This window comes from Osmerus eperlanus, chromosome 8, assembly GCF_963692335.1.
Source record: "Osmerus eperlanus chromosome 8, fOsmEpe2.1, whole genome shotgun sequence".
NCBI lineage: Eukaryota > Metazoa > Chordata > Actinopteri > Osmeriformes > Osmeridae > Osmerus > Osmerus eperlanus.
In genome coordinates this window covers 19,335,894-19,349,423 of record NC_085025.1, presented here as the reverse complement: position 1 = coordinate 19,349,423, position 13,530 = coordinate 19,335,894, and the positions used below count along the sequence as shown (strand labels likewise).

General features: G+C 41.9%; 1 protein-coding gene and 1 long non-coding RNA gene across 3 annotated transcripts in view; both read left to right on the top strand.

Moving 5' to 3' along the window:
• Positions 1–13,530, top strand: part of fut8b (fucosyltransferase 8b (alpha (1,6) fucosyltransferase)) — a 96,103-nt gene that overhangs the window by 58,085 nt on the left and 24,488 nt on the right. For both annotated transcript variants that reach the window (XM_062468412.1, XM_062468413.1), the window contains exon 3: positions 4,833–4,951. In XM_062468412.1, coding sequence (XP_062324396.1) covers positions 4,833–4,951 — 119 coding nt within the window. The remainder of the gene's footprint in view (positions 1–4,832; positions 4,952–13,530) is intronic.
• Positions 6,224–7,820, top strand: LOC134025488 (uncharacterized). The gene is made up of 3 exons (XR_009931029.1): positions 6,224–6,269; positions 7,585–7,645; positions 7,744–7,820. It is a non-coding gene; the product is annotated as an uncharacterized LOC134025488 (long non-coding RNA).

The following is a 13,530-nucleotide window of genomic DNA, read 5'->3' as shown; positions in this document are numbered from 1 at the left end:
CAACTTGTACCTCGTTGTAAAGGTGACTAATCAGGCTTTCCAACGATATAAAATACAATACGAATTGGTATTATTGAAGGGGAGGAATAATCGACCGAAATAATGTTGCCGAACTATTTTTGAGGGGGTTTACTTTTAAGTATGCTTTGAAAATAGTTCACTTTTCATATACTTTTAAGAAGTATTCTTTGAAAATAGTTCACTTTTCATATACTTTTAAGAAGTATGCTTAGAAACAAAAAATGGTATACATTTCTTCTAGAGTAGGATCTACGTTTTCTTTTATTATACAGCAAAAACTGTCAAAAATACTTTTAAAGTACATTACAAGTTACATTTTTGATCCATCTGGTACATTCTAATTATTCATGTCTAGGAAAATCTATTATGCATTGCACATTAAATCTTTTTTGTTACTGAAGCTGTAACCTTAATTACTACCAAAACATTTTGAAGCCCTATACTCTTCTACTATACTAATAATTATCAATTTGGAGTATTAATGGAAAAAATTAAAAAGCTACTTGAGAAAGAAGCAGACAGAAGGGTTGCATTATGCATTTGAAGGTTATACTATCAAACTGACTGAAGAACGAAATGACGATGTGAAAAAATGAAGATAGCGTGGCAAATTGGCTGGTCAATTCCCATGATGCAAGGCGGTAAATAGTGTTAAAATTTGCTGATAAATTTGCTGTTTGTTCGAAATACAAATGTAACTTCATGAATTTCGTTTTTGTAATGTGTCTGCTTAGAATGTAGTGTTTTGTTGCGTGGTAATTGTCATTGTTGTGCTGGTTTACCATTGTAACCATGAGTTAAATGACTGTTACGTTTGATAAGAAGAGCTGGATTATTGCAACTTGAGATCATACGCAGTTATGAGCTACTTTCAACTAATAATCTGCAGTTTCATTTGGTGAGGGCCCCTGTTCTCGTCATGTGATGCAAGATCGGTGGTGTTTGAGGGTTCCCTAAACATTTAAATATATTAGTAAGTCTTAGTAAATGGACATTTATTAAGTTTGCTTCTTAAAGTACTTACATTAATTAAAGTGCACTTGAAAGTATTCCAAATTATACTTTGAAGTACTTTAGGACGTATACTTCATGAACTAAAAGTGCACTACACAGGTTACTTTAGAGTATTCAAAGGTATACTTTGAAGTACTTTAGGAAGTATACTTCATGAACTAAGAGTGCACTACACAGGCTACTTTACAGTATTCAAAAGTATAAACTTCAAATACACTATAAGTGTACTTTAAAGTGTACTAAATGACCTAAAAAGTGGGCCAATTCAGTTTACTTAGTACAAAAATAGTATATAAATAAGTACACTGCTTGTATACTTTAAGTACTATGATAATAGTATACTTTAAACGTAAGTATACTAAGAAATTAAACTTGAAGTATAATTCTTTTCCGGGGGATAAACACCTTCCTGTAATCAACGGGGGTGTCATTATGTCGACCAGCGTAGCGCAAGCGTAGGGTTCGGATTAGGTGAAAAAAAATTCTAACCAAACCCCGTCAAAAAGCCCAATATTCGTCCGAAACCGAATCCTGGAATCGGTGCATCCCTAATTATTAGAGGTGAACACAGGGTCGCCATAGCGAGCTGTCTGAGACCTCACCCTCTCCACTGCTGTGAGTCACCTCCGGCAGGAAGCTGTGGCTGGCACAGTGCTGACGACTTGCACAGGCGAGACTGCGTGACAGAGAAGCCAGTGAATGGTGAGAGTGGCAGCTGGGTTGATGGATCCCCAGGCTCCTAGAGGAGGGATGAAGGGATGGGTTAGAGGAGAAGAAGAGAAGAATGGGAAAGACGATGGACCATGCAGTGAGTTTTAGGGGTGCAGACTTCTGTTCCTTGATTATCTGCTGTACATATTGCAGTACGTGCACTATTTGTATGTTGCTTTGAATCAAAGCGTCTGCAACCAGAATACCATTTTTAAATGTAAATGAGAGAACAAGGAATTTCACACAAAGAGAACATTACGTGGAAGATAGCAGGCTTTAAAAGAAAGGATTAAAAAAAAATCTTTGACTTCTCATTAGAACATTGACCTCCATTACACGGTCTTCTCCTTCAAGTGCTCGAATGGAATCTGACTGCTTTCATGGAGTAGTGGGCGTAATTGTGTGAAAGTCTAAGTAAGGAGACAGATGTATCACTATGTGCAACTCAACCATTATTGTGTACGGCGGAATAATGTGTACGGAGGTATAATGTAGAGATATGTAATTTCATTACATATGAGTGTGTGCCTACCTTAGGAATGTCTTGGTGTATGAGATTGTATCTTGTGACTGGAGTGTTCCTGGTCCTCCCGCTGTCTGTGTGAGGTGAGGCTGAGAAGACTCTTTTACTGGGTAATGTTATTAGCTCAGTGGGGCTCCGCTGAGCAGATGTTACTGCCGCCTCCGGTCTGAACTCCCATCGACCTGGCCTTCTCTCAGACCCAGGGAAGGCAGGGGTACTGACACCAACAGTGGCCCCATTGTGGGAGCTGTCTGTCGGCAGGATGGCTCTGTCTGCCGGGGTGGCCTGGACTGGAGAGCTGGCCATGCATGAGTTCAGTAACACTCAGTCACCATCTCATCTGATCTGTGTGTCTGTCTCTTTCTCTCTCCCCCCTCTCTTTCCCTTCCTCTCTCTGTCCCCTCTATACCCCCTTTCTCTCTCCTCTCTCTCCCCTCTCTCTCTTTCTCTACCCCCCCTCTCTCTTCCCGTTATCTCTTTCTCTACCTTCTCTCTCTCGTTCATTCTCTACATACACTATCACACACACTTACACACACATACACACCCACACATCAAGCGCTGTCCAATAAATGTTCCTCCTTGATGTACAATGAAGGTAAATTGCATTTATGTAGACTACTTTTATCCAAGAATCCCTGAGAGCTTTACATTCCCATCTATATGTATGTCTTCCCAGGTCAGCTCTGGGGTCCTCTTTGAAGTCTGACAGTCAAAGTATGCACTGAATATCTCACAAAGGAATATGTATGCAGTGCCATCTTGGCCCCTTGTTAAAACGGATGTATCCAGCTCTGATCCAATGTGAACTGGTTGCCATGCGCAGGGGAGCCAAGGGGAGGCAGCGAAGCAGCGTTTCCGAGGGAACAGACGTGCGTGCAGGGTCTCACCTGTTTTCTGCTTCAACACCGTTTGCTGCAGGGCGCAGCACTTCCTGATTCCCAGGCTGACACCCCCTCCCCCCAACCCCCTCTGAATCCAACACTGTCACCCTTCCCATTTCATTAATCTAAGAGGCTGCTTTACCCCCATGAGTGGTACCCACTTTCCCTGCCTACTTTCCTTTCGTTGTAGTCCTCAGAGAAAACAATGTGCTGTGTTTATGCCAGGGATCATTTGTGTGGTGTAGCGACGGATGCCCTAGCTGGCTCACACTGGCCTAAGTGGCTGCAGCTGCACCTGTGTCACAGTCAGTGGTGTGTTTCAAGTTATGTCTTTGTCAGACTTGAGTGCCCGCAGGGGCATGTACATGTATATTTGTGACCGCCTTAGCAGATTGTTTGCTTTCTGTAGCGGTATACTATTACGCTTTTATAACCTTTTTAGGGAGATCTCACTTATGATAATTCTGCGAAGGTCAGACAATTCCCCTGTGGGATATCATCACAGTAAACACCCCTCTTCCGGTAGGAGAATTATTGTCGGTGGGAGTTTCCTGACATTGTCAAATGTTTTACAGCCCAGCTGTCAGAACAGATACTGGGAAGGGAACTGGGTCTTCCTCTATGTAAAATTTGTGTCAGACAATAAAAAAAGGCACTCCTGAAGTTACGGGGTCTTTAGGAAAGGTGGAATATTATATTTATATATCTGCTATAGGCTATTGAACTATTACAGTCATGTCCCTAATGCAGCGCTCAAGCTGTTCTTACCTACATTTATTCTCACATGTTGCTTTGTGTGTCTTAGGAGGGGAAACAGGGGTGGGGGGTGGGGTCGTAAGGCAATAGTAGGCTGAGTGAAATCTTTAAAACCTTCATCTCTATGCCTGACTGGGCCTGATGTTCCCCTCTCAGGGAGCAAATTTCGTTTGCATGCCTTGATAACTCATTAGCGTGGCCTTTGTCTCGATCCGTAAATGCTGTTATTCCAGTACATGTAAGCCATATTAATACTTTCATGTACACCCCTGTGTATTAATATGCGGTTAAAGGCATTTTGAGTTGCCCTTGGTTGAGGCCATGTGATCAGTTAATGCTTGTGAATTTGTATTGATGAGTTCAGCAGTTGTATTTACACTTAATTGAGATGTTGAGGCAAAATCAAATGCATACCCTGGTTGAAATGTCTCTATTCATTACAGCACATTGTGTAGTACTAAAGAACTAAACACTGGACAAATACAGCATTGTACCATGCAATTACTCATTAGTGAATGACTCTCAATGAATTGCATTTATAAGGACTGCCTAAAAGCAGGCCCAAACATAATTTGAGCAATTAGGCTTTGCAAGACTTTTAGCAGCAAAATGTGTTAAGCTCACAGAGTACTGTGCTATTGAGCACATAATGCTTTGATGCATGCTAATATTTAATCAAGGGAGACACAAAAAGCTTCACATATTAACTGTAAGAGAGCTCTGACTCACATTCACACAACGTGGGGAAAATGCATGCGCACACATATGTACACAAAGGTACTCTTTTTGTCATATACACTTCAGTGCACATTCATCACATTCATTATTCTCCCATACGCATACTCATCCTGCTTCCAATGTGCAAAACCAAACAGACTCCATCCGTGTCCCATGCTCACTTCATCCCCCCCTCTTGTGCCCAGGATACCTGATGGCCAGGTGGACGTGGGCCCCATGGCTGTGGGAAGACTACGCTCCCTGGAGGAACAGCTGACCAGAGCCAAGCAGAAAATTCACAGTTTCCAGAGGCTGACTGGAGATGGTGAGCAGGGGTACAAGGGCATCGTGGAGGGGTGGGACGAGGGCTCAGGAGTAGGCCTCAGGGGAGGCCATGTAAGAGAATCAGGAGGTGTTGGAGGTAGAGATTAAGGGCCTCATGTACTAACGCTTTTGCGCCCACTTCAGGAGTATTTGTTTCGCAACGTGCGCGTAAAAGCATGGTGAGGTATGTACAAACATGCCGCACTGAGGTAAAAGCGCAGACTGCCTGTTGCGGGAACTGAAAATGGCAAATTGCGCTTTTCCGTGTCATGCATATGCATTCACGGGAGGGTCAAGGGGAAAGTGGGAGTTTCCCATAAAGAGATGGGAGGGGATGCGTAAAGTGCGCCTAATTATGTATTCCGCGGTATGTATAAAAACCACCCGTGAAAGTGCGCCTATATTTTGCGGTGAAAATTCTGCGTCTCTTAAAAGCAGGTGTAAACCTGGATGCACACCCCCGCATATGCCTCCTGGTGAAATGACAGCAGTAATCCGAACAAGACGAAGACAGGCCGAGGAGACGATCTGAAAGGATTTTTACAGATTAAGCAGCCATGCAATATTACAGTTACTGGAATTTGGAATTTCGGTCCAGATTGCATTTTTTTTGTGTCGGTGTGGAATTCCGGCCTTGTATAATATTTAAATTTGCTGTTACCTCATGAACAAGTACATCAATTTCGTTATCACTAAATCTTTGTTTTCGCTGTTTTGATTTTGGTGGCTGATCCATGATAGAAAGAGAGAAAGAGGCCCATTCAATTGCGCGTTTAAATGCTGGCAATTTACGGTATAGTGGGCGGAGAAAGGCGCTGATTACCTGCAGGTTTCGTAAATACGACGTAAACTGAAGTATCACAGCGTGCGCAATCTGCGGGTTGGCCATGGCGTTAATAACACTACGTTTGCAAATGAACGTACATGAGGCCCTGAGTGTTTGTGGTTCTATGCTGTTTTCCTTAGCCAGGGGGGGCATGAGCTGAGCCTACTGTAGCCTAGCACATGGGCGGAAATCCCGGGGGGGACAGGGGGGACACGACCCCCCCAATCCTGGGAAAAGTATGATTTGTCCCCCCCAATAAATCCCTGTAAACATAACTATGTCATTTTCATAACATTAATAATACGCAATGAAAGCGTTTTGCTGATTATGGACACAATGGCGCTTCTGTAAAAGTTTAAAAAGATTGCGAACCCCGCCCTTGGTCCCACAATGGTTTGATCCACAGCCGCCTCCCCCCAGCCCTCAGCAGTGATGCAGGTGCGTGTATGAAAATCTGGCAGTAACTGTTTGTGTCATTGGTGGCTGATGTCCAGTAAGTAGTTGTAAAGGATTGGTTTGACAATTAATTTCTACCACTCAATACAATAAAACATTCATAACTGTCACAATTTCCCTGCATTGGTCATGTTAGCTAGTTAGTTAAGTAACATCACCTGCTTTTTGAATTAGTCAGTGAGAGAAGCTAGCAATGCAGTAGTAGTGTTCCTTATCTGGCAAGGTGACTGAGTGTCTACCATCTGAAATGCACGTAACTAACGTGAGTTAAATCCAGTTAATCGCACCATAGCAATTTCACTTTATGTTGGCAGTGTTTACTTGGCATGGTTCACACATAGTAGCTGCATTTGCATAGCTAGCGAATTAACCAAATTTAATTTAATCCAAGACCAGCATTGATATTGTAGTTCTTCGAAATCCCTTTGCCAAGGTTAGCGATACTGAACAGAACTACACTATATTCTACCATTGTCATAATTATCTTAAATGGTTTCGTTGCAAAAGCTAAATCGGCTCTAGAGACTTTGAAGCACACGATCTGGAGTAAACTGGCGATAGCAAAGATGATGGCAAATACCACACAAGCGGAATTGGTGCTTGCTAGCTCTGCAAATTCAGCTATTCTGGGAAGCCAGCCAATATAAAACCAAAACATGAATTATATTAAAATGAAAATGACACTCATACAGCTGTCAATCCTTGTCAATGCAATCCGTTTCACCTTTCCTAGTGAAGGATTCTTTTTCCATGTGTCTATTCCAATATGTAATGATGGTATTCAATGACACAAATCTGTGTTCTAGAAAGAGTGGTCTGGAGTCGCAGAGGTCCGATAATATCAGCTTTAATGCAGCAGTTCGAAATCAACAAGTACAGAGCTCTGGGGTTGTCTAAGTTTCCCTACCCGCAACAGAGTTTGGGCTGGTTCACGAAGTCCAACTGGCTATCTTTCCCTCCCCAGCATATATTTATACAGTGCAATTGAAACACAAGTATTAAAAAAGGGTTGAGCTTGTTCTCTCGTGCATCAGGGAGTTGTTCTTGCCTACGCGTCCCACCTCCTCGGGTGCCGTCTCCACCCGGTTTCAAGGTTGTTTCTGAAAATGAAGAGATAGAGACACAAAGAACAGCCTGCTTCCCACACCCAGTGTGAGACCCAATGTTTAAGCCTGAGCACACTTTTAAGTTCATAACTTTAATAAGCACAATGCATAACTTTAATAAGCACAATATATTCTTTACTAGCTGACTGTCTAGCTGGTAGATCGAAGCCCATTCTATAAGAATGGTAATACATGATAGAAGCCCATCTCCTACTGTAAATAACCTGCACATTTTGTGTGTGGTAGAAAAATGGCAGAAAAAAGGAAGATGGACATCAGAGAATTTTTCAGGACACCCAAACGCAAAGTAATAACCCTAGTGGCCTAATCTCAAAGACTAGTTGATAAAATGTTCATAAAAATGATGTGAAATGCTAATTGAATGTTTCATAATGATGTCATTAGGCAGAGCAGGCACCAGGTGACACACAGAGAATAGAGCTGGGGACAGAGCAGGCACAGGGACTCAGGGAGTCTCAGGTAAGTTGATTGAGTCTCAGTTTGGCAACATGACTTCTTTAGACTTAATTGGACAATGCCATGGATACCCACAGTCTTTACTTAAAGTAGTGACTGAACCAAGATTAGTTTGAGGCAATGGTATTGTTGTTGTGATTAATTGTGTAGTTTTGGGTACTGGTAGTTAGGAGGATGGCAAACACCTTATTTCTTTTCTAGGAGACAGATAGTGAGTCAGTGAGGTTGGTGAAAGGGAAAGAGCCAGGGAGAGAGACTTCTGATGACAGTGTCATAGCCATGGCAGGACCGGGGGTCAACCTTTTTGACAGCAGCAGCAGCAGCAGTATAGGAGACAGTGGCACAGCACTATCTAGCTACCTCAGTGGCACAGAACCATATCAGCCACACCCACAGTTCATAGAACCGCAGACTCTTGCCAACAAAGTGTTAAAATTTCAAGAGAAATGGTTTCGCGATTTCCCCTGGCTACATTATAATCCATCAATAAAAGGTGTGTTATGTTTTCACTGTAGCCGAGGGTTTTCAAGCCAACCATCTTTTGGCCAAAAAGCGGATGCTGCATTCATTAGCGCAGGATTTAGGAACGGGAAAAAAGCCATTGTAAAATTCACAGCACATAAAAACTGCCAAACCCATCGCCACTTTGTAACTGTAACAGCACACCAGCTAAATCCAGTCAGTGCCCAGTTATCCAGCGCGTGGGGTAAGCAGCAGGAGAACTCGAGGCATTGCTTGATGAAAATAGTTAGTTCAGTACGGCATGTTGCAAGACAGGGACAAGCCTTTAGAGGCCACACCGATGACAATGGGAATTTATACCAGCTTTTGAAACTTAGGGTAGAAGAGGATGAATCCATTTTACTGAAATGGTTAACAGAGCGTAGCACAATGTACACAGGCCCAAAAGCACAGAATGAAATTCTGAACATCATGGCCAATACAGTAATTCGAGGCATTGCAGCTGAGATTAGATCTCTTCCGATTGTACAATTCTCAGTAATTGTTGATGGTACTCAAGATGTCTCTGGTGCTGAACAGGAGAGTGTCTGCCTGCGTTATGTTGACCATGACCTTGTCCCTCACGAGGAGTTTATTGGGCTATACAGGGTGTCGGAGACAACAGGCGAGGGCATTGCGAAAGTGGTAACTGATGTGTTGTTGAGGCTCAATTTGCCCATGTCTGGCTTACGTGGGCAGAGTTACGATGGTGCCTCAAACATGGCAGGAAAATACACAGGTGCACAGGCAATTGTGAGTAGGCAGCAGCCATTAGCCCTGTATGTGCATTGTGGAGCACACTGTGTGAATCTGATTACACAGGCTGGCTGCTCAGCCTCCCCACTGATCCGGGATTCTCTGTCTTGGGTCCATCAGTTAGGTGTCCTCTATGGCCAGTCAGGAAAGTTTAAGAGCATGTTTGAATCAATTGCCCGGACCGGAGATACACATCTGACCACCCTGAAACCCCTATGTCCAACAAGGTGGACTGTGCGGAATACTGCAATTAGAGCTGTGCTTGGGCAGTATGAGCGGGTACTAGGCAGCCTAGAGGAGATGGCAAAAAGTGCATCCAAGACAGCAGCAACTGCCAGTGGCTTATTTGAGCACTTCAGCAAAGGCAAGACTGTGTTGGGCCTCACACTTGGCTCTGCTGTTCTTGGAGAGCTTGAATGCCTAAACATTTCACTGCATAAAAAAACCCAGACTGTTTCTGGTATGCAGGCTGCAGTCGAGTGTGTGCGGACATCTCTTAGGGGTAAGCAAAATGATGAAAGCTACCTTGCACTGTATGAGAAAGCAACAACGTTGATTGACTCCAATGAATCAATCGAATCCATTGAGACAAACTCAAGACGATTTGCTGGGAAAGCAGTGGATCACTATAGGGCAGAATTTTTTAAAGTTTTGGATGCTGTGGAGGTTCAGTTTGGCAGCCGTTTTGACCAGGACAGTCTAAACGTCCTACAAAAGTTGGAAAGAGCACTTCTCACAGGGGAGTTGGATGAGTCTCTAGATCAGTACCCTGAGCTGAACATGGATTCTCTTTCAGTGCAGTTGCCTCTCTTTCGCAACAAATACCCCTTTAGCAGCAGTGGAGAGGCAGCAGAGGTCCTCAGGAGGCTTCCTGTGGAGGTGCGGGGGTTGTTTAACCAAGTTGAGGTGCTGATCAGAATTTTGTTTATGGTGCCAGTGTCCTCTTGTGAGGCTGAGAGGAGTTTCAGTGCACTCCGGAGGTTGAAGACTTGGCTACGGGCTAACATGGGTCAAGAGAGACTAAACAGCGTTGTGGTCTGTAATGTACATAAGGACAGGTTGGACAGACTCAAGAGGGAAAATATCTGCCAGCAATTTGTTGGATCCAGTGAAACCCGCAAACATATGTTCGGTTCTTTTGATCATTAGTTGAGTAGTGTGTATAGTATGATTTGTTCTTTTGTTTATAAGTTTTCAGTTTTTAGTACATGACAGTACACTTAACAATGATTTATTTTATATATATTTTGAAATGGCATACTTTGTGTGACATACTTGTCCATCGCTGTTGTTTGAAGAGTTGACACTGACTGAACAACAAAGTATTTATGAAGGATATTTTGGTTGATTTATTTGGCTTATTCTTTGAAGTAATTATTTTGCTTTTAGAACTGTACTTATTTAGAGATTTCTGTTCTTGTAAAGCTATTGTAGTGGCACATTTTATAATTAAATAAATGTATCAGAAAAAGTAAAATAAAGATTCGATTCTGAGCCAGACTTTATGATGGTTCAATGGAGATTATTTGGAGACTGCACCATGCCCAATGTAATTGGGTGTGCTCAAGCCTTCGGCGAGAGCACAACCTTTGTTCTCTCACATATATATTTATTTATTTATTATTATTATTTATTTTCGCCCCCCTAAGGATCAGTCAATATTTGGACTACATACACAACGGCGGTGTCAAAAGGTTCGTCTTGGTAGCGATTGCGTTGGTTGTATTTTTATTTACGTTCCGTTGCATGGTTTAAGTAGAAATTGCGTTTTTGTGGTGAAAAGTGAAGCTAACGGTGGCTAATTTGCTAGCCACAGTCACTGACGTTACTAACGTCACTAACGTCACGAAAACACGCGTGACTACCTGTAGCAGAACATTCGTTTCACATCTGTTAACTTGGGGGATAGCTAGGCTAACTATAGCTTTACTGCAAGGCAGCTGCAGGAACGCCACAAGCAAAGAGGCCAGGGTGATAACTATTTACTCATTTTACTTTGTGATGTGAAACACAATTATGAAATGTAATGTACAATATTAGCTGATATTATTAAGGAAGTAAGCCCACATCTACTTTCGGAAACGGTAGTCTACTATTTCACTGAAGCATTAGCATGACATTAGCCTCTGTTGCCCGGGCAACACATACCACAGTGGTCTATGATGCATCTGTTTTCAATCGTTAAAATAAACATTCCTCACAAATACATTTTCTTTGTAGGATTTACTCTGACATTACATTACAAGTAAACGATTTGTTGGTGAAATTATCATTACCTGTGGTTTCAAACCAGTGTTGCTCATTGCAACGCTGTAGCCTACGCGAGACACACGACAAAAACATCTAACATACACAGCTGTTTAGGAAGTCAAACAGCGACAGAACATGTTCGGCACTCCCCTTACTTAAATCAAAAGTCTTTCAATAGGTGAAACTATCTGACTACTAACCTGAACTTCATTGCCACAGCCTAAACTTTGTTAATCTGTTCATGAAAATAATTAATTTCAGCCTAAACCGTACAACGGAACGTTTAATCGAATTCAACCAACGCAATCGCTACCAAGACGAACACAGCAGTAGTGTACCGTAGTAGTACAATTTACCGGGGCAGCTTCTCCACACAGGGCTATATCGCATTTTGCGTTGTTACTGACAATGATCGCTACCAGTGAGCTTTTTATGAATGAGCGATTTTCCACTAAATAAATGTCAAGCTTATTTACGTTTTTGGGGGCATTTTTTCAGTTAGCAGATGGTAATGTTTGAATCGCGATTCCATCTTCTACCCGGTAACGTCGTAGAATAATCTTCAAAGGGGGTTCTTTATTAATGAATGAATGCAATATGAGTAGGCTAAATGCCTGAAAATATCACGAGAAGGGAAAACTTAAAAGGACGTTTAAGTCATAGAGATTAGGTCTTACACCGGTCTGCCAAATTTATTAGTTTTGATTCAGCTATGAGGCTGCCTCTTGCAGGGGAAATGAGAAGACATCATATTTCATTCTACACTTAACTCGTATTTTGAGTTGTAAATGAGCAGCAAAAAAAAGATGCTTTTAAATCTATGTAATCTTTATAAATAATAAGTAGGCCCTATGCATTTTTATATAAAATATACAGAAATATCAGTTGTAAAAATGTCATTAAAAAATGTTGCTCGTGGTTAGTGGTAACTGATTTAAAATTGTTTGTACTCGCTGTGATATATTGTTGTTTTTTTTATTATTATTGCTTGTCTTTTTTTCCACAGGTACACTTGCACTTATAGCAGTTCATGTTGTTTAATTGTAACTTGTTTAACTACATGCTCTTATGGTTCTTCCCTTTGGGCACTTACTTTGGTTGTTCACAATGTGTGCTTCATGTTTTGGCTACTCGCAATGTTTTGTGGCTATCTCGTTGTTATGATCAGTGACCTATGCACTTTGTAAAGCTCTCTCTTGGAAGTCGCTTTGGATAAAAGCGTCTGCTAAATGAATAAATGTAAATGTAATGTAAAAAACGGACCCCTGTGCAACCGACGCAAGCAAGCACACCCTACAATTTCCCCAGAAATTGTACCCTCTCTAGTTACCCAATGTAATTACATAAATTGCACCCATCCAGTGTACAGTACGTACTGGCATTTCTTGGTATTGCTGGTTGTAAATACTGTACACCTGCATTCATACTTGACTGATAAGAAACACTACATAACTACATTTGAACAAGTTGAGACAACCCTTCAGTTACTTACTATTAGTATTAATTATGGTTCCTCAATATACATGTACATATACAGCAGTAATTTTGGTGTCCCCCTCAAAAATTGCTCTTGAAAAAATTTCATATAATTGTCCCCCCCAAAGTTGATAGCAGATTTTCGCCACTGCACGCAGCTGCACACAAGATCGAAGGCAGATAGATTCAGTAGATGATGGAAGACATTACTCGTGTCAGAGATTGCATGCTGGCCTTATAGATCAAATTGATCAGCATGGCTTGTCAGGATGTATTATTTTGGCAAACATTGTAGATTTAGTATAGGTACTAGGGCCAACAAGTGCTCTACAGAACATAGATATGAAGTCTTAAATACCACCTAGGAAGACGTAGTGGTGGCAGTGATTGTTAGCTTTGCAAACGAGTTACACGTCACACGAGCTAAAGCAATGTTTACAAAGGTAACTTCAGCGCTACGTCGCAGCTATCAAAGACCAAGTCCCCACACGTAGGCTACTAGGTCACCGCCATCACTCCCATTGGGAACCAATGATAAAAAGGCAGAGACAACACAGACATTTTGGGCAAAGCTTGTCTACATTGTAAGGCTCAAGACGCACTTACAACGGAGTACAACGGTACTTAGGAATGGTTCGCTTGACCCGATGTTAGTTTCCTCAAGGATCACAATGACTCTTGCTTAGAGACTTGTTGCTCTTGTGGTTAGTGGTAACTGTTTAAAAAAAAAAA